This window comes from Strongylocentrotus purpuratus, unplaced genomic scaffold (assembly GCF_000002235.5).
Source record: "Strongylocentrotus purpuratus isolate Spur 01 unplaced genomic scaffold, Spur_5.0 spur5_scaffold_6, whole genome shotgun sequence".
In the NCBI taxonomy this organism is placed as follows: Eukaryota; Metazoa; Echinodermata; class Echinoidea; order Camarodonta; family Strongylocentrotidae; genus Strongylocentrotus; species Strongylocentrotus purpuratus.
This window is the reverse complement of record NW_022145612.1, coordinates 54,487,065-54,507,310: the sequence shown is the minus strand read 5'-3', so window position 1 is coordinate 54,507,310 and position 20,246 is coordinate 54,487,065. Positions and strand designations below refer to the sequence as shown.

Below are 20,246 nucleotides of genomic sequence, written 5' to 3'. Positions count from 1 at the left end.
TGTACTCTTTTGAATAGTTATAATTTGCACCGGATGATGAAGCTAATCCTGGGTGGAGGCACATACATGTAGCTAAATCGGTTATTCACATGTATTTAATGATAATTTGTGACATTTTGTTAAAAGGTTCTGGTGAATTTATTCACATGAATATAGTACACAAAAAATTCAATCCACTATTTGGTTTTACCAAAGATCAAGACTTATTATAGAAAGATTTCTTAATCATTTGCTGGGGCATCTTTTTGGCATGAATTGCCAGGTTCTGTAAATAACTCAAATTGCTTTTATAAAGTGTGTTACCAAAGTTGCTATATGTGTGCTGCCAAATTATTGACACTATTCATTTTATCTTGCCTTGTATATTCATAGAGACATAGACCCGTGAATTATATGAGTATTCATATTTGCCAGTTAATGAGGCATATCTTCAACTCATCTATCATTTTCTTATGTTTTATTTGTAGATTGTTCATGTGTTATGTATCTATAGTTTTAAAGGGATAGTTTAGTATTGGTCAAACTTAACTTTAAAACCAAAACCTGCACAATCACGGTGCAAAGTAATAATTACAAACGGCCAAGTAAAGCCCCTGTTATTATTCAAAATGACACGTTACTTTCAGTTTCTGCATTTAATGTTTGTTAAAATAATAATTAAATATCTATATCAATTGCTTTTTAAAGAACTATTCAGATTTGTTTTCTTCAAAGTAGTCTTCAAGCATTTTTAATATTTTGAATAAAAATATATTTATGGATATTTCAGCCGTTGTGAACCGATATTGATCAAATAACAATTTTTCTGAATATTAGAATTGTATGTTCTTTCGGGGGCACTTCGGGAAATACCAATACTCTTTTTCAAATATACATGATGTACTGTATTGCCAAGCCTTTGTACATATTTTGTAAATATGTTTGATAATAAATTCATAAAATCAATCAAATACATGTGTGACCTAGCGTTTATTAAAAATTCACTGTAGATTGGACGTTTTTAAAAGGTTTTCTGAACGTTCTTAAAACGTTTCCAGGACGTTCTAGACGTTCTTAAAAGGCTTACCGAACGTTTTAAAAACGTTTCCAGGACGTTCTAGACGTTCTTAAAAGGTTTTCTGAACGTTCTCAAAACGTTTCCAGTACATTCTACACGTTCTTAAAAGGTTCTCTTGGACGTTCGAGACGTTCTTTAAACGTCCTGGAAACGTTCTAGACGTTCATAAAAGGTTTTCCGGACGTTTTTAAGGTTCTTAAAACGTTCTTAAAACGTCCCAAACGTCCGACAGGTTTTCTGCAGGTCCTTGCACTTAAAAGCAAATCTATAAAAGGTTTTTTATTGGTTCTAAAAACGTTTAGAAAACGTTCAAAAAACGTCCATTTGGAACGTTCCAAAAGACGTCCAAAACCTACCACAAATAGACGTCTTTAGAACGTTTTCACAAAACGTTTAGGAAACCAATTTGGAACCTTTTAAGAACGTTCAGAAAACGTCCAATTGTTAGTTGGGCATACTCTCATATCTTTTTCTGGTGTCTCCTTCCAGGCTGTTGTGAGTTTTGCTACTTGATATTAAGGCAGCTGCCAACAGCAAGTCCATATTGCTTTCCGTAGTCAATGGCTTTGCTCTCTCCTAACCACATGTCTTTATACCATCTCCACCCATACAAATATTGGTAAATAGCTGGCTGATGATGCCAAATTCCCCACGAGAACCCAAGGTTAAATGGATTTTTTGGTTATACAAGTATGTTTGATATCATTTTTTTCCCCTTCAATGTATACATGTATATACCTGCAGTTTCCCTTCTGAGGCCAGACCAGATGTCTACACTTCCATCTACCATCAAGGTCCTGATAATCTCCAGCTCTTGCCTGGTGTGGATGCTAGCCAGAGTACCGTTGAGCTGGCTACACTGGAACTGGGCTTCCGGCCAGGACTTGCGATCAGTCTGCTGGGCATACACCTTGTAACAACCGTCATGGTAAGGCGTCCATTCTTCGGGGCAGTAGCCAGGCATTTCTGGGTGTACTGTTGGTGTAGTTACTGTGGTTGTGTGAGAGAAAGCGAGAGAGAGAGAGAAAGAGAGAGAGAGAGAGAGAGAGAGAGACAGGGAGGACAATTTTTTGATGAATTATGTATTTACATTTGAATGGCTGATTATTAAATAAAAATCCCTATAGAGAAACAATTGGGACAAAAAGTATTCTTGAGCTATCTTCATATAAACATTTAAATTCTGTTTCATTGGTGCAATGCAAGCTTCATTGTTACAGGAAAGCCACATTGACCCTAAATTGTAGTGATGCTAGACCAGTCAAGCGATTGGCTGCAATCTGAAGCTGATGTGGCCTTTACTCCAACTAGAAGGCTTACAATGCACCAAAATTAGATTTTTATTATCACTATTCAGAATCTCAATGATGAAAATTACATTTGTTTGAACTTCTTTATCTACTGCAAGTACAATATCACAGGAGGCGCAGCTCAGTGGTAGAGCAGTGGTCTCATAACCAGGAGGTTCCAGGTTCAAAACTAAGCTAATGCACTAGTGCCCTTTGGTAAGACATTAATCCTCATTTACTAATTCCCTAAGAGAGGACATAAAGCCATTAGTCCTCTTACTAAAACGTGCAAATGGAAGAATACACCTCATTAGGATCCTGAAAGGTCACGGACTGCCGATCGAAGACCTCTGTACCATCTACACTGGTTTCCTCAGACCCCTCGTAGAGTATGCCTCGCCGGTGTGGAATGGAGGCCTAACTAAAGAACAAGTAGATCGACTAGAAAGGGTGCAGAAAAGAACTCTGAAAATAATCTTGGGACCTAATTACCAGTCATATGAGACAGCACTGAATCTAATAAATCTGTCTTCTTTGGCTGACAGAAGGAAGGAACTGTGTTTGAGTTTTGCAGAGAAACTGATATCAAACGAGAAGGTATCTTACCTCATACCTCCTTGTAAGAACATTAGAAGCCTACGCAAATCAAATACCAGAGAACAGTTAAAATGTAAAACCAAACGATTACGTAACAGTCCAGTTCCCTACCTTATTGACTTGCTAAATTCACAGTAGTGATCATGCACTTTGTCCACATTATTTTGTATAACATGTAAACTTATCCCCATAGTGACGAGGTAGAGGTGCTGTATAATTATTTTATTTTATGTGAAATAGTATATAATTTTGTAACTAAGACGATTGTACAACCTTAATAATTGATTAATGAAAATGATAATATAATACGGTAAATCAAGATTACCATTGTTAACTTATGTAATGATTGAAACATACTTGCCACATATTTATTACAAGAAAAATCTTAAAATTACCATATTTCATATCTTTCATCTGATTGCATACCTACCGATTAATTTACAATATATGTTATCCATAACTCACCAATGAAAATGTAAAATGTAATTCATTAATTTTTACAACCAGTATTCTCTCTGTCGAAATTGTACTTTTTACCTTATTTTCGATATGTCTGATATACACTCTCAGCATTATCTTATATATATATATATATATATATATATATCTCGCTTTGTCTCTCGTTCTCTCTCCCTCTCTCCCTTTCTCTCTTTCTCTCCCTCTCTGTCTGTCTCTATCTCACACTTTTCCTCGGTCTCCCGTGCTGTCTGCACTATTATCCTCCCTACCTCTCTTCTATATTTCCCTCCAGCCCTATGATGATTGTGGAATAGAATGTTAAGTTAATTTTATGAGTTGTATTAATTTGTATAATATATATATGTGTGTACACTGATTTTTTAATTCATTCACTGCGTGATATGTCTTAATACGTTTTATGTTTGTATAAATATTTATGTTTTTACAATGTACAAAGTTCTGCAATTCAACCATCTGGCTGCAAATGAATTTTTAATAAAACCATTACCATTACCAATTACTTTCTCAGTAGTCAGGTAAAACAAACAAACATATACAACATCTTTGAAATCAGACCATGTTTGGATTCTAAGCCTTAATGATAGAGAGTATGTACTGTACTGCATTTATTGCTTGGTTCTGAATAGGAAGAGTTATGCTTACTAGTACTGTATTTGCATAGAGGTTTGAAAAGTCCCTGACAGTTGGTATCATCCCATCCTCCTGTAGGTAACAGGCTAATACAACCCTCTCCTGGAGCTCCGCTGGGTTCGCTAGGACCCCAAGCAGTGAACCAAACAGGCCAGGCATCCATCCACTTGAATGCACCTTCCACCTACAAAGACATAGAAAATGTCATCTCATTTTACTTTTCATGATCTAGTCTAGTGCTAGGAAGCATTTTAACCTTTACAAAATGGCTGTGTATACCCTGGTTTGTGGCTCACATGGTTGCATTTCTTATCATATGCATCATATACATCATATATTTCTTATCATTTCTCATCATACATCTTGAATGATGACTGACAACTCACTTACAGAGTCAGAGAAAACACATATTTTTTGTAATGTACTATTTGGAAAGGCAAAAACATTTCCTTCCTTTGCCGCCCTTCTTTGTCCTGGTTGCGCTCACATTAAATATCATGAGCAATGGGGGAGAGGAGGGGGGGGGGGGGGGGGGGGAGTTGTCTTTCATAATAATGTTTACCTACTGTTTGAACATGGTGAAACTCTTTCCCTTCTATTCTCTGTTAACTTTAATAATGAAGGAGAATATCACAAAACTCATTATTTTGTATGGATATGCTAATAAATTTTTGGAGCCCAAGTCTAGATTTCTTAGAAATCCAGTTTGTGGCAGAGGGCATGTGGCAACTGACTGAAACAACTGAAATTTTGCCTTTTCTGATGCCTTGGATATATAGCAAATGAAGGAGCTCATAAAGATCTGAGTGAAAAAGATGTTCTCTGATGCTTAACGTAAAAATCAAATGAATGAGTGTTTTTCTGACACAAACACAATGTGCACATGCATCTCATACTCACTTGATAGAGACCAATCCAGAGAGGGTCACCACTGGAGGTATGTGACATGGTCTCAGCGAAGGCTTCCTCATACCAGCTCATCACACTACTTAGAGAGACATCATCACCAAGGGACCTACATTCATCCTGGGCCTCAGAAAAGATATAGGGGCGATCAACCACCTGGTAACAGCCGGTATCAAACTGGGTGAAGCCATCCCGACACTCGTTGGGTTCATCGGGTGGAGGTGAGCCATTGGGATCTATTCAGAAACACAACAGCAGTTTCATGGATTGTTGAAGAGGCATTTTGACCTATTTGTTGTCAGGTAAAATTAATTTTTGCAGAGGGACAGCATTTTGAAACCTGTTACAGCTCCCTGTTTATTTTTTTGTCTGTTTGTTAGTTCAGTGGTATGAGAGATCAAATTTGTGCAGAATTAACATCTTCACGGGGGCAGACAGCATATTTGGTGAGACACATTTATGAACTTTAAAAAATGCAGAAAACAATCAGCAAACATGAGTGCAAATTACAATATAGCTTTGATTAACAGATCTCTAATAGAGTTTTCAAGATACAGTGAAACCTATACATGAAGACTGATCAAGGAAGCTTTATAGGTAGGGGATCTTTATCTAAAGGTTTCTTTAGTACAGGTTTCAATGAGAAATTATTTTTCAAGGGAAACAAAAATGTGGTCTTCCAAAAGAAGTGGTCACTTAAGGAGGGATTGACTGTACTATCCCAAACTACATAAGATTAATTGAACGTAGAAAGGTTGAACACTCCTTACCTAAGACACCCTGACAGATGAAGCCCAAGACCGCATCACAAGATATGTCGTTCCATTTGCCAGCATGAGTATCAATAGCTGTGATCTGGGTACAATCCTCCTAATAAAATGAATACCACATCAAAATAACATTCAAGAGATAATCAAGGAGGTGCAATGACTCGGTGGTAGCTAGAGCAGTGGTCTCGTAAGTAACCAAGAGGTCAGTCAATGCGATCATATGCCCTTTGGTAAGGCATTAATCCCCATTAAGTCCTCAAGCATCAAACATTATATACAGTATACCCCATAATTTGAGGCTTGTAGAATGTGGTAAACAGCAACATTTTTATAAATATAATGACATAAGCCTAATATGCTTCACAGTTTTGTATCTTATACAACACAGAGAAAGCGTGAGTGTGAAGAAAGGTATCTGCGCCCAACAAAGGTTCTATGTGTACTCACGTATACGTGTGTTATAAGACATAAAATTGTCAAGCACATTCATATAAGAATCATTTACAGTACCGGTATTGCAAATTACCACAGGGTCCCATTGCACAAAACTTACTGTTGATGGTAACTTTGCCATCACAGGCAACTACCATGGTAACAGGGTTGAACAGCCAATCAAAATCATGGTTTCTATGGAAGTTACCATTGATGGCAAAGTTACCATCAATGATAAGTTTTGTGCAATGGGACCCTGGTGAAAACCTAGATTACCTAGAATTAAAAAAAATTGTATCAAAATGGTCTCCAAAACATATTTTACAACGTGAAGAACTTGCAAGGGATCATAGATAAATTTAGATTGATCATAAAATGATTCTAAAGATCAGTAGAAATATTTTGAGACAACTTCACATTCAGGCAACAAAGCATATTAGTTGATGCAGAGAGAAAACATGACCTTGGTAAAATACCAGTACAAAAAACTAACAACTTACACCGCTGCCGAAATTATTGGGTTCTCCTGGGTTCCAGTAGGTGTAGTCTACAGATGAGCCATCAGTCCAGTAGAATTTTCCACTTACTATCGAGTCGCTAAGCCCAATCCACATAGCTATTTCTGTCTTAACCAACTTAGATGTCAGGTATGCTGTGTGTTTGAAAGAAGCACATCGCTATTAAGTAACATCACTTTGTGTTCATTGGAAGCCCTTTACTGGTACAATACAGTACCTATGAATTGCTTTCATTACTAATATTAAAGAGTGATACTCATTTCATATGTCCCAGTCTCACCAAAGAGAAGGACACCACACAGACAACAGACTGAACAAAAATTACAAGTACATCTAGTCCAATTGGAATTGGTGTAAAGTTGATTTGGTGGTGTGGCTAGTATTAGTTAGTTTTTACATTTAGAGAAAGCATTATATTTCCTTTCCTGAGAAAAATATTTGGGATTCATTTGAACCATATGAACAAATTGTCTGTTCAAAATACAGAAGAGCTTTAACTCTGTATCAAAGTTTCCAGCTACAAACAAGCAAAATTCTTTGTGTATGAATGTGAAAAATCTATTGTACTGATTCTATTTACGATGAATATAACATGACTATACGCCCTACGCACCTTGCAGTTCATGGCTGTGCACGGTCACCAGGTTAGTGTTGGCTATGTTCTTGCAGGTATCTCTCGCATCAAACCAACTCATACGCTGGGCAGCATCATCCAAACCATATATCTTATAGCACCTGTTGTCGAACCTCAACCAGCCGGTTTGGCAGTTCCCGATTGGAGAGAGCGTTGGTGGGTGCGTGACAGGGCCGATGTTTCCGTACGGCTTACGACAGACAAAGACGGTTTCTTTGGCACAGTTGGCATCATTCCATGTCCCCCCTAGCAATGGAATAAACAAATTCAACAACAAAAAAGGTATATGAAATTACCCCCATATATATATCCCTATTACTCCCGTAAAACTACCCCCTTGCAGGTATCAGTAACCCCCTTGGCCCTCTGATAGCTTTATACTAAGGAGTAATCATGAAAAGGGGTAGCTGTGAACAGTTAGCTGCCAGTTGTAAGACAATTGCTTCCACAAAAAATGCTCTGCATAATTTCCTACACTTACCAAATTCCTAACTTCTAACCTGTTGTACAGTGTATATGGTTTCTACTTTCCACTATGCTGAAAAATCTTTTAGTTGGTTGCTATTCATGAATTCTCATTTTGGCGATTGATAAAGATTTGGGGGAAGGCATTTTTGTTTCACTGACCCCGAGCTGTGTTTTCTGAATTGCTATAGTTCTTTCTCCTTACCTAGTTTCTCTCTCCAGAAGCTTCCCTGCATGTTCATTCATTTTGAATTCACTTACCTGAATAGTACTCAGCACACTGCTCCTCCCCATTGTAATCATTTGGTTCACCACTAGTCCAGCTTGTATAGTCTACTGCTGAGCCATCACTCCAACTGATTGAGAGAGGAATTAGAATACAAGAGAGAGAGAGAGAGAGAGAGTGAGAGGGTGCCAGTGAGAGAGAAAGAGACATACAGATGGAGATACGGAGAGAGAGAGAGAGAGAGAGAGGGTGCCAGTGAGAGAGAAAGAGACATACAGATGGAGATACGGAGAGAGAGAGAGAGAGAGGGTGCCAGTGAGAGAGAAAAAGACAGACAGATGGAGATACGGAGAGAGAGAGAGAGAGGGTGCCAGTGAGAGAGAAAGAGACATACAGATGGAGATACGGAGAGAGAGAGAGAGAGAGGGTGCCAGTGAGAGAGAAAGAGACATACAGATGGAGATACGGAGAGAGGGAGAGAGAGGGTGCCAGTGAGAGAGAAAAAGACAGACAGATGGAGATAGGGGGAGAGAGAGAGAGAGAGAGGGTGCCAGTGAGATATTAGAACCTTCACATAACCTATTCATTGATTTCATGAAAACCTAGTCATATGGGTTCATCAGATATCCTACTGCTGCCACCACACGATTGAAAGACAAGAGCACTACCAAGAGATTGCTGAACATAGCCACCCAATAATAATTCTAGAGAGATTAATAGACTGACAACACTATAGCTGAACACTAACTTAACACCATGGCGCTGGGACTTACGAGAAAACTCCTTCTGTTGTGTATTCCCTCAAGCCTATCCATGAGTATTTCCGGTCTTCTACTTCTCCAAATCGTACCATCTAGAAAGACAAATGGATATGCTTGAACAAAAAACAAATATAGTGTATGATTCCCTGTAAACATGCATGAAGATTGCACAGCATCTACCATCAGTTGTTATCATACATTTAATAGTTTGTTATCTGTGGTTGCATAAAGAGGTTTTAAGATCACATGCCCAACATATTAAGCTTTATATATTGTATTATTCCTGATTTGTTGTTTTTAGTACTGAAATGAAAAATAGAGCACTTGATTAGCAAAAAGAATAAAATTATATTTATATTTCATGAAATGACTATTGTCCTTTCTTATTTTGGGGTAGGGGTGCTATATGCCCGGCCCCCCCCCCACTCCGGGGTCGGAATGACCGCATGCGTGTTACCAAAATGTCCGGTAAAGGGGTAACTTTTCACGCACCAAAGTCCGGCACGTACATACACAAAATTGACTTTACACACCGGACTTAGGGGGTGTTTTCAAAAGGAGGGAACACGCATATGCGTACCCTAAATAACACTGAGTGGGAGGGGCCTGGGCTATATTACAAGAAATCTACAAGAGAGTAATTTAAAAATAGACTGACATAGTTCTTGAGGAAGTCATTTTCCTCTTGGCTATGTATAGAGGCAAGGTAGCCACCACTCTGCATGCAGTACTCATTAGCATTCATCCAGCTCTTCAGACCGGCGTCTTGGCTTAGACCCTGACTGAAGAAATAGCAGTAGTTGTTCTGTGGGTACAGGATCCAGTCTTGGTTGTCTAGACAAGGAGGATCTGATGATACAAAAGAATGAACAAAATTAAGATTTCATTCAATCCTTGTAATTTCATGAGGTTGTCAACAATGGACTTACATGTTTATAATTGGTCCAGATTTTTGTCATCAATGTACCTAATTGGTCCAAATAATTATCCAATTACACAGATATAAATAATTTGTCAGACTACCACCCAAGACATCCAGCAGGTATAGAATCATATAACCCTGATATATCACTGAGGTGAACTTTTGAGAGCCATCAATGGAATTATAGTATCCAAAGATACTGCTGGGCAAAATATTTTAATTTGAATAGAAAAATATGTAGGGTTCATAAAAACTTACATGGTGTAACCGTACTAGGAGCTACTGTCGTGTATACTGGCTGTGTATCTACAGTAGAGAGAATAGGGGAGAAAGAGAGAAAGAGAGAATGGGAGAGAAGGAGAAAAGAGAATTGGAGAGATAGGGAGAAGAAGAGATAAATGAAAAAAAGAAACAGGAAAGAAGAAGAGATAAATGAGAAAGAGAAACAGAAAGAGAAACAGAGATAAAAAAAAAAGAGAAACAGAGAGACGGAGAGAAAAAGATTGAGGGGACAGAGAGGGAGAGAGAAGCGAGGAGGATACAGCAGAATGAAAGGCGGATGGAAAGGAAAGAGCAGAAAGAAACAGACATAGAAAGAAAGAGATAGAGAGAAGATGGAGAAAATACAGAATTAAGGGAATTATAAAGATATATTAGCAGATAGTACACAAGATGATGGGAAACAAATACGCAAAATAAAGACAGATTTTTTGCAAAAATGGAACAATACATTGAAAGAAACCAACGAGCTGACGTTAGAAATACAAGCATAATACTGTAATACTGAGTAAATGCCCTTCTAGCTCTGAAGTAAACTCAGTAAACATATGACACATGCACACAAAGATGCAAAACACCTGTTGACATATATTCTACAATGATTGATGTCTCTATTATCTTCCACTCTCTAAATCCTCATGTAGTCACTCGCAGGAAATCTCTTATTTCATCCAAAATCCTATGTTGAACCAAAAGCATGACACAGTTCATGTTTCCATAGTGAAATTCAATGCAGAAAAATCTTGACATGTCACAACTTAGGTATGTTTCCAGGAGATACCTACATATTTTTATAACGGTCTATATACTACAAATAAGAGAATATTCCATATGAAAAGGACAGCAGGGAAAGCGGCGATTTCACCTTTGTTTACAAAAGGAAAATTCTATCAGTATTTTCATTGGTGTGACTCCGATAGAAGCACTATGAAAGGGGTATTAGAATAAGATTTTTTTTTTTAAAATACTGTTACAACTAAACCATCTTAATAGACAATATGCAAGGTATAGAATGGCTATCCTCATCTGGTAGACAAGTAGGGCTTATACAATTCTCATATTCTTCCTTTTCAGAAATAATGCAGACAAAAATAAAATCCTAATATCTTTATATTCTAGCAGTGTGTTATTAGGATTACATTTGTAGGATGCGAGAAATATAGTCTAAACATACACACTGCAGCACATATTTGTTTACTGTCAACTGTGCAACACATGTATTGTTATTCTTTGTCATGCAAATTTTAAAGAATGCTTTATTAAATAAAGTCTCAAAGTATTATATTATTTTTCAAAATATATGGGCCAAGGTGAAAATTGTGTATCAAACTAGTAGCGGACATGAGAATACATAGACTGTGTCAAAATATATATCCTTTCAGGCTTTATCTAAATGTGGAGGGGAATGTATTAGAGGCTATGATACTTTTTTTTCTATAGTAATCAATTTTCACATAAGATCATTAATCATGTATCACATGTTTCTTTTCCAACTCTTGCCAACGGGACAGTATTTCTTCCTAGATTTTCCCATTTCCCTGGGATTAGTGAACCCCAAGAGGGTGTTGAAATATGACATTATACCCACTTTGATACATGGATAGCTATATCAAACAAACCAGACATGACTAGGTAATTTTTTCACAATTTGAAGAAGAAAAAAAGATTGATAGTAAGCAGATCTAAAAAATAGTCAGTTTTGAAAACTATCAAATTACATTATATCATCGGTTTAAAGTTCCTCCATTTAGAAGTACCTTTAGTATCAGTTTTTGTTCAATTCTGTTCGAAGACTTTGAAAACAGGAGCACAATCCAAAAGTCTCCTACTCCTACCCCCTCTCTCTCTCATTCTCTCTCTCTCTCTCTCATTCTCTTATTTTCTCTCTCTCTTTCTCTCTCTCTCTCTCTCTCTCTCTGTGGCTCAGAGCCCTTTTAGCTTGGAACAGATGATATGGCACATAGAGAGAGAGGGATGCATATTGCGAATCAACATTATGTATTTTTCAACAATTCCTCATCTTGGCTAGTCTAAGGATACAATACCTTTTAAAGATTTCCAGGCTAGTTCTTGCCCCAGGAAGAGGGGTTCCTTCTTAAAAAGAAATATTTTCTTCCTAACTGTCTAGAAGAAATGGACTTTGTTTCTACTGCCTGAACGACTATAACAGTTTCAGAAATTGTTCTCAAAATTGTTTGTATAACTCCAGAGAATTTAGAAAGCATGTTTGTTGACATGGTATCAAGAATCTGACTGTCATACTCCATGACTAGCCCCATCATGGATTTGACAATGTTGGGATGTATTTGAGTTTCGACAAACTGGCTGTCATTTTCAACTTGTGTAGTTGTTGTGAATGTCCCATCCTTGGGCTGTATTTGAGTTCCTATGTCCTGGCTGCCATATTTGGCAGCCAATAGAGTAGAAATCACAGATGTTTCAGCAACATTGGGCTGTATTTGAGTTTCAAGAAAATGACTGTCACTGTAGTCTGCTTCTACAGATGTCAATGTTGTACCGGTATCCAAGGGAGTAGCATCTGTTGATGTTGCACCAAAACGGAGCTTTATCAAAGTTTGCAGAACTCCAACATCACTTTTCTGAGCTTGATTAGCTGTGGATCTGATAGCTGATGGAGCAGTAGTCATTAAGGTTGCAACATTAGACTGTATTTGTGTTTCTAAGTACTGGCTTTCATGGTTCTGAACAGTGCCGGTTGTGGATATTGCAACTAATGGCGCAGCTTTCAAAGACGTCACGTCATTGGGCTGTATTTGTGTTTCAAACGACTGACTCTCATAGTACTCCTCTTGTGTAATTGTTGCAACCAATGGGGTGGCACGCAATAAATTTTCAGTCAAAGTTGAAGTGGTTTGGATCTTCGTCCCATGACATTGCACCATTGTAAGAAATAGTAAGAGGGCAATCTGCTTCCAGGGCCATTTCAAATCATCCAAGTTATCTCTTGTGGTGCATTTGAAGGAGAGCTTGAATTCCATATTTTCCTCTGCTTAATCCTTCAAACAGCAATCAAACCAGAATAAATGCTCTAGCAAGTAGAGATGTAGCTAATCTGCAACTGTCAGTTTTGCCTTATGCCTTAAGGCACAACATAAAAAAAGTCAAAGCACACTGTATCATCACACCTAGCTCCAATGACAGAGGTATATCTGAGCTCAGACATAGATAATTAGCTTAACTTAATCAGCAGAAATATTTGTTTACAATGCGCTAAACACTTTTAATTGGAGTAGTATCCTGCCTAGACGTAGCTGACGTATAGATATTCTTGATAGTACAAGCAGACAATGATTTAACTATCTCACACTGTAGCAGTACTGTTGGAGCTCATGATATATTTTTGTCTTTGTAGCATGACAGGAAATATGATGCCTTTGACAGAGTCACATCAAGGACAGCAGACTCCAAATACCTCTCTTGGGGGATGATGGCCATCTTGACTGAAAATGCTACAGATGAACAGAATCGCTGCACACTCACGATGTTAATTGCACACATCCTCATACTTTAAACTTCAAAATGCACAAGATTTGACAAGCTGCCACAGACCCAAACAGTGCATTTTTTCTGAAATTGATGAGAGAAGTCAACAAATGTCATGAAAAACAATATCCATAACACATGTTGGATGTGTGAATCCAGTTTGCACTGATGTAGGTGCATGCTTTTAATGATAGCTCATGCTAGGTTTGAATCTTTGTCTCCTGATACCTGTAATGCACCATAAATCAGAGTTATCCAAACAAACGTTTCATCTCCACCCTTTTAATTAAAAATGAATCTGTCACGCCATAAGCTGGATCCAAACCTTTCCAGTTGCATTGGAAACATCTTTTATTTTTCTCCACAACTATCTAAAGTGCAGCATCATTGTTAACTCTTGTGCATAATGGAATCAGAGTTGTTCAAAACACACTTGCATTGCCATTTCAGGAATTAAAATGGAACTGTGTCAAGAGCAAACATTGTAGATATGTCCTTGCAGTCTACCCCAGCTGCTCAAATCCAAGTTCATTGTGACACACTCAACTAAAGCTCTATTAGTCTAGCTGTAATGTCTTGGCTGCCCTAAGACTTTGATCATACTATCCCCCCTTACAGGAAGGGGGGCAGGGGGCAACCAATTCCAAAATTAGAAAGAGCAACATGTGGGTCCTGTCTTATGTTTTCCTGTAACAAGCTTCACACAGGGGATGTTATGGGTTTACTGTTTTCTGTTTTCCTTAATTAAAACTTGGCAGCCTGCACTCATACGAAGGATATGATAATTTACAATGGATAAACTCTGCATAGTTGAAATGTTATTGTTCCATATTTATTACCCTACTTTTTAGAGTACCACTTAGTATACTCCTAGTCTGCCAACTTGAATAAGTGTAAGAGCCAACTGTTACTTACAAACATCAATTTCACTCTTCATCTTCAATGGCTGAATTATTAACTTTAAAATTTATTTTGTAAAAGCTGGATGACAACTTACTATCTTGCTCTAAACATGCTTGATAATTGAAAACTGTGGGCGGATCTTCTTTCTCGAAAGTCAATAAAAGCCCAACTCCCTCAATTTTCACTTGATTTTTTCCCCCTCATTTCCTTCTCTTCCTGGAACCTATTCTACATCATTCAGCAATCCATCTTCTCTAAAAATGTTAGTTTTGCAGACTAGAAGCTATTCAGTAATGGATTGTATGGTTTCAGAAATCACTATTCACTACCGGTATTCATTATTTTCAAGTTCCTGAAAGCTACGTGTATCAAGGGAATAAGATCCCGATCATGATGACTATATATACTATCATTTAGTTCCCTGAATAAAATTAGGAAAGAAGAAATTTTGAATTAAAAAAAGACACTTGAAATCCCACTACACACTCCTGTTAACATTGTCAATCTACTTGTTAAAATACAAGTTAAATAATATCCCTTTCCTTATTCATTTCAACTCCTTTCCTGACTTTTGAAGAGAAAAGGCTGGAAAGAGGTTTGCGATATCTTTTATGTCTATCCTGACAACTAAGAAGTGATCAAAACAATCAGCAGACATAATAAATGTGTTGCTTGATGTATGATACAGTAACAAATGTATTAGATCATACCCAATATAAATGTCAAAGGCTTAAATTCCTACTGTCTATTCATTACAGAAAGGTTCTAGTTTGGATGAAATAACATTCAAAACAAATGTGTATTGCATTTTAAAGTCATCGCAATTTCTTATGGGCAATTGTTAAAGAAAGTTCTAATTAAGGGCACGTTCATGCTTGATTTTGAAGGTAGAATGAGCGATTTGTAACGCTCATCGTAAACGCTCATCGTAATCGCAGTTCCACGGTGTACTGTTCATGCTCACTTCTCCAGGCAATTCTCCCTTGGTGGCCTTAATTGGCCTAGCAGCTGGATTCACAACCTTGAAATGCGCATGATATGTAGACCATGGTCCATGCGTAGACCCACTAGAGGTCAGTGCGTTGACCCCATTTAAACGTGTTTACAAATTGTAAACGCATCTTTTTGTGAGTTTACGATCGGCGATCGTGATCGCCGTTTTTCGGTGATTCTACAAAAGTAAGCATGAACGCAACAGTGTTTTAAACTATACGCGTAACAGATGCCTGATTCTGGCCAGAAAAAGTGAAGCATGAACGCGCCCTATGATGGGTAATGTTTGAAAAAGAACGAGAGAAAATTTGACAGAGAGAATGGGGTCATCCAGGTGAACTAATTCTAGTAACCAGATTAATAACCACATCATGGCCACCCTGCATTCCAGTAACCCTGGACGGTTTTAATCTCGATGTCTTCTCTCTCTCTCTCTCTTTGCTTCTCTGTCTCTCCTCTATCTATCTATCTCTCTTTCTAGCTGTCTCTGTATCTCTCTGCTTCTCTCTCTAGCTTTCACATTCTCCCAGAGCCCTTACACTCTGTCTCACACACAGACACACACACACACACTCAAACACACATACTCTCTCTCTCTCTCTCTCTCTCTCCTTCTTAGTCTGTCTGCCAGGAAGTAACACCTTCTTAGGTTTCACACGTATATAATCAACACTAACTGATCACCTAGCAACAAGACAAGCCGTTTGTGACTGTAATCTTACCCTGAATCAGTATCACTCATAAACTAACTCTAATGAGCCTTGGAAAGTACAAGTACATCAAACAGAGTATATCATCTGTTTAGTGCCGGAAGGGTGATCATCTCCCTTCTGGCTCTCAAAGGACAATATGAATGAAGATACAAACTCATTTGTCCTCTTATGTCAACACATAATAGAAGCAAACCTTCATCATACTGTAATCTAAAAAGAACAATTCAAACCTGGAAGAAAACTATCCAAACGATTTTGAAATTTAAAGAATAACTCAAAATCTTTTTGTATTGTTGTTTTTTGGTTTTCATATATAGTAAGGATGTTATTTCTAATCTTTGCTGTGCCACCTGCAGAGAGATTTTAGTTGTCCTGTGAAAATGACAGTTAAATAATAGAGAACATCACATCTCATCACAGCATGCCACAAACAAAAAAATGAAAGCTCAAGATGGTTTTAGCATACTTCAACATCTCATAATGCAATTTAAATGCATTTGGGCTGTGATTAATGAATACATTTTCATCAATTAAGGATGTGTAACTGAATCTAAGAACTGATTGCATTAAAAAAAAAGTAACTGCATATATGATGTCATTTTGAATACATTATCTTCACTTTATCTGAACTTAATTAAAAATAGTAATTGCAGTCTCTGATGTGATATGTGAATGCATTTTCATCACTAAAACATATTCTGATACTGCATTAAAAAGTATCTACATTCTGTGATGTAAATTTTGAATGCATTTTCATCACTTTATAAGCATGTGACATGAAAATGGTAATTTCTCCAAAGATGTGACTTCTGAATGCATTTTCATCATCAAGCATCTGAAACTGCATTAACATATTAACTGCATTGAAAGATGCTATTTCTGAATACATTTTCATCACTTAACCAGCTCAAAGTGTATTCTGTGTATGATCTTGAATGAATTTTCAAATTAATTTACAAACTTTTGGAAATTTTGCAGATCCAATCATTGAGGTTAGTGCAATAGATGTCATTCCATTTCCGTCCATTCAAGAAGACCTCTGTACAGTCCTCTCCTGGACCCCAGTTATTGGGTTCACCCGTGTTCCAATTGGTATGTTCTACTGGAGTACCATCTGTCCACGTAAACCCTAAAGAAAAATACATAAAATCATTTTTTAATCCATATTATATACATACAATATTCCAGTTTACAGAAGTCAAGCCAGAAGTTGAGAAAAAAAATAAAATTTAAGATTAATGTCAGACAATCTACTAACCTCCTTCTTCTGATTGGTCATGGAGTCCAACATACAAACTTGCAGTGCTGAAAATTAACAGAAAACAAGTGTTTGATGTATCTAAATGCCGGTCATGGGATTTGTAAAAATGTGGTTTTCACAAGTGGATGGAAAGCATTGAGGACTGTCATTATAAAAGTCAACAATATTAGAATTAAGTTAATAATAATAATATTAATAACACTGAACATTTATAATGCGCCATGTCTGTCAAAAATGACACTCCTGGCGTAGTTGTGTGGAAATTGTATAATTGTGGGCATACGACCATCAAGTAATTCAAGAAAGTAAGTAAAATACACCTAAGTTAAAGTTTAATCTGCAATAATAGAATAATACAATACAAAGCATATTACAGTAATAAAAGGATGGCCTGACATAACATATGCTGGGTACACACTCACCGACCAAAAGGGGTAGTATAAATTTAATGGACTCCAAATATTTTACTCCAGACACTAAGAAAACTAGTTGGAACTTCGACTGCACGCAGTCGAAAATGATGCCTCCATCATAGAGCAATTTTACAAACTGAAACAGAAGAAATTTTTCAAATTCAAGTTCAATTGTAATCCATTAACAGGTTCTCAGAATATCATGATTACAAGCAATTTCTCACATACATATATGACCCTTTGATCTTTGACCTCATGACCCTAAAATCTACTCAGTTCATTGGCTCTGCAAGATGTTCTGAGTTAAATAGTAATCCATCTGTCAGTTCTAATGATAATGCATTCACAAGCTATTTTTGCATACATAATGAGCCCATGACCTTTGACCTTATGAACCAAGAATCTACTCAGTTGGCTCTGCAGGATACATAAATGATCTAAGTTTGGCAGGAATCCATCAATCTGTTCTAATGATAATGCGATCACAAGCTATTTTTGCATACATAATGAGCCGCATGACCTTTGACCATGACCTCATGACCCCAAAATCTAATCAGTTCATCAGCTCTGCAAGTAACATACATGACCTAAGTTTGGCAGGAATCCATAAATCGGTTCTTCAGATAACACGATCATAAGCTGTTTTTGCATACATAATGAGCCCTGTGACCTTTGACTTTTGACCTTGTGACCCCAAAATCTAATCAGTTCATTGGCTCTGCAAGATACATACATGACCAAAGTTTGGCAGGAATCCATCAATCGGTTCTTCAGATAACCGATAACGAGCTGTTTTTGCATACATAATGAGCCCTCTGACCTTTGACCTTTGACCTTGTGACCCCAAAATCTGATCAGTTCATCAGCTCTGCAAGATACATACATGACCAAAGTTTGGCAGGAATCCATCAATCTGTTCTTCAGATAACGCGATCACGAGAACGGGACGTACGTACGTACGGACGGACGGACGGACAACCCGAAAATCCAGATAAGAGTCAACGGTTATCAATTCACATAAATTTGCATGTCATAAAATGCTAAAAGTGCTAAAATTGAGTAAACATGTATTGAGCCAAAATTTGAAACTTTCTAATTTCAAATTTGCATTTCATCTTGCTAAAAAAGAAAAGGACATTGCAACAGCTGTATAACTGTGTCTTTCTATTTTTTTTTAGATAACCGATTGATTTTTTTGTTGGTATTCACAAATATTTGAAGGCTTGAGAATGAAGTTACCTATCAGGGTATCCAGACAGGATATAATCCTCCTCAGCCTGACTGTGGAAACTGGCTAAGTCCGCTCCCATGGCCAAGCAGTACATACGAGCATCGTCCCAGTTACGACGTGTGGCTCCGCTCACATCAGACAACACAATCTGATATACAAAGTACAAGGAGTAATCAGTGGTTAGGAAGAAAGAGAGCCATTGGCTCCAAAGAGCAATGAACTTCCAGGTTGCAGCAATGCCACTTGCTGCCTGATTTTCAATATCTTAATGAGTATGAATAAATGATAGCAAAATTTGCAATGACTTGAATACAAATCAAATTATTCAGGAAAATCTGAATTTGAATTTCCCTTGCTCTCTATAACTTTGCAGTAAAATAATGCAACACAATACACTCACACAAAACTACCTTCAAGTTTTAAAATGAAAGTTCTATTTTCAATTTTCTCAAAGAATACTAAATGTAAAGAAGACAATTGTTACAGTTGTTACAGTTCATTTTAGCAAATATGGACAAATATCATTCCTATCTAATGTTTTGACGTCTTACAACTTTTGACACTTTTTTCTTACCAAATAACCATACGATATTTCCTAATGATCCCATGCATGATTCCAAATTTGTCCTTATTAAGGCATACAATACACCACATGCTATTTTTTATTTGAAGGCATACAATATATCATAAGCTATTACCATGTAGCAGTTGGCACCATAGCCTTTCCAGTTTGAGTCATGGCATCCTACATCACTAGGTGCAGTAGCGAGTGTTGTTGGTCCTATGGTCTGGGGCGCTGAATAGCCGCCACGACCGCGCTCACAAAGATATTTGTTAGTTGAGGCACAGTCGATGTTACGCCACAATCCAGCCATCATTCCAGATGTTGATGCAACACAGTTGCCCTTTGTATCATCTTCACATAAATAATCAGCAAGTAATTTTCAGTGCATTTCATTTGAGAAATCTACATTAATTATACCAAATGTACGTACACAACTGAAATTGAAAATTAAAAATTGAAATCTACAAAAGACGATTTACCTAATAGTCCGACATTTGATAGAATGTACAAAAACTTAAAAGACTGTACTATTTAAGTGAAACATTGTTTATACAAAGGAGATAGACGAACCGTAAAGCTAACATTATCTGACATCCTAATACCTATCATGCTATTCATTTTTACATCATCATCACAACCAAATCATTATAATTACCTAGCTTTATCTATGATCATCCCCATTATTCGACCAATCTTT

At 37.2% G+C, this 20,246-nt stretch overlaps 1 protein-coding gene across 3 annotated transcripts in view; it reads right to left on the bottom strand.

Moving 5' to 3' along the window:
- LOC115929992 (macrophage mannose receptor 1-like) overlaps nucleotides 1–20,246 on the bottom strand; it is a 71,835-nt gene that overhangs the window by 19,859 nt on the left and 31,730 nt on the right. For all 3 annotated transcript variants that reach the window (XM_031000260.1, XM_031000259.1, XM_031000258.1), the window contains 14 exons: nucleotides 19,683–19,900; nucleotides 18,993–19,132; nucleotides 17,338–17,384; nucleotides 17,041–17,208; nucleotides 9,946–9,993; nucleotides 9,424–9,614; nucleotides 8,778–8,857; nucleotides 8,040–8,134; nucleotides 7,293–7,559; nucleotides 6,662–6,813; nucleotides 5,730–5,829; nucleotides 4,954–5,195; nucleotides 4,066–4,237; nucleotides 1,796–2,047 (listed from right to left, as the gene is read on the bottom strand). In XM_031000260.1, coding sequence (XP_030856120.1) covers nucleotides 1,796–2,047; nucleotides 4,066–4,237; nucleotides 4,954–5,195; nucleotides 5,730–5,829; nucleotides 6,662–6,813; nucleotides 7,293–7,559; nucleotides 8,040–8,134; nucleotides 8,778–8,857; nucleotides 9,424–9,614; nucleotides 9,946–9,993; nucleotides 17,041–17,208; nucleotides 17,338–17,384; nucleotides 18,993–19,132; nucleotides 19,683–19,900 — 2,172 coding nt within the window. The remainder of the gene's footprint in view (nucleotides 1–1,795; nucleotides 2,048–4,065; nucleotides 4,238–4,953; nucleotides 5,196–5,729; nucleotides 5,830–6,661; nucleotides 6,814–7,292; nucleotides 7,560–8,039; nucleotides 8,135–8,777; nucleotides 8,858–9,423; nucleotides 9,615–9,945; nucleotides 9,994–17,040; nucleotides 17,209–17,337; nucleotides 17,385–18,992; nucleotides 19,133–19,682; nucleotides 19,901–20,246) is intronic.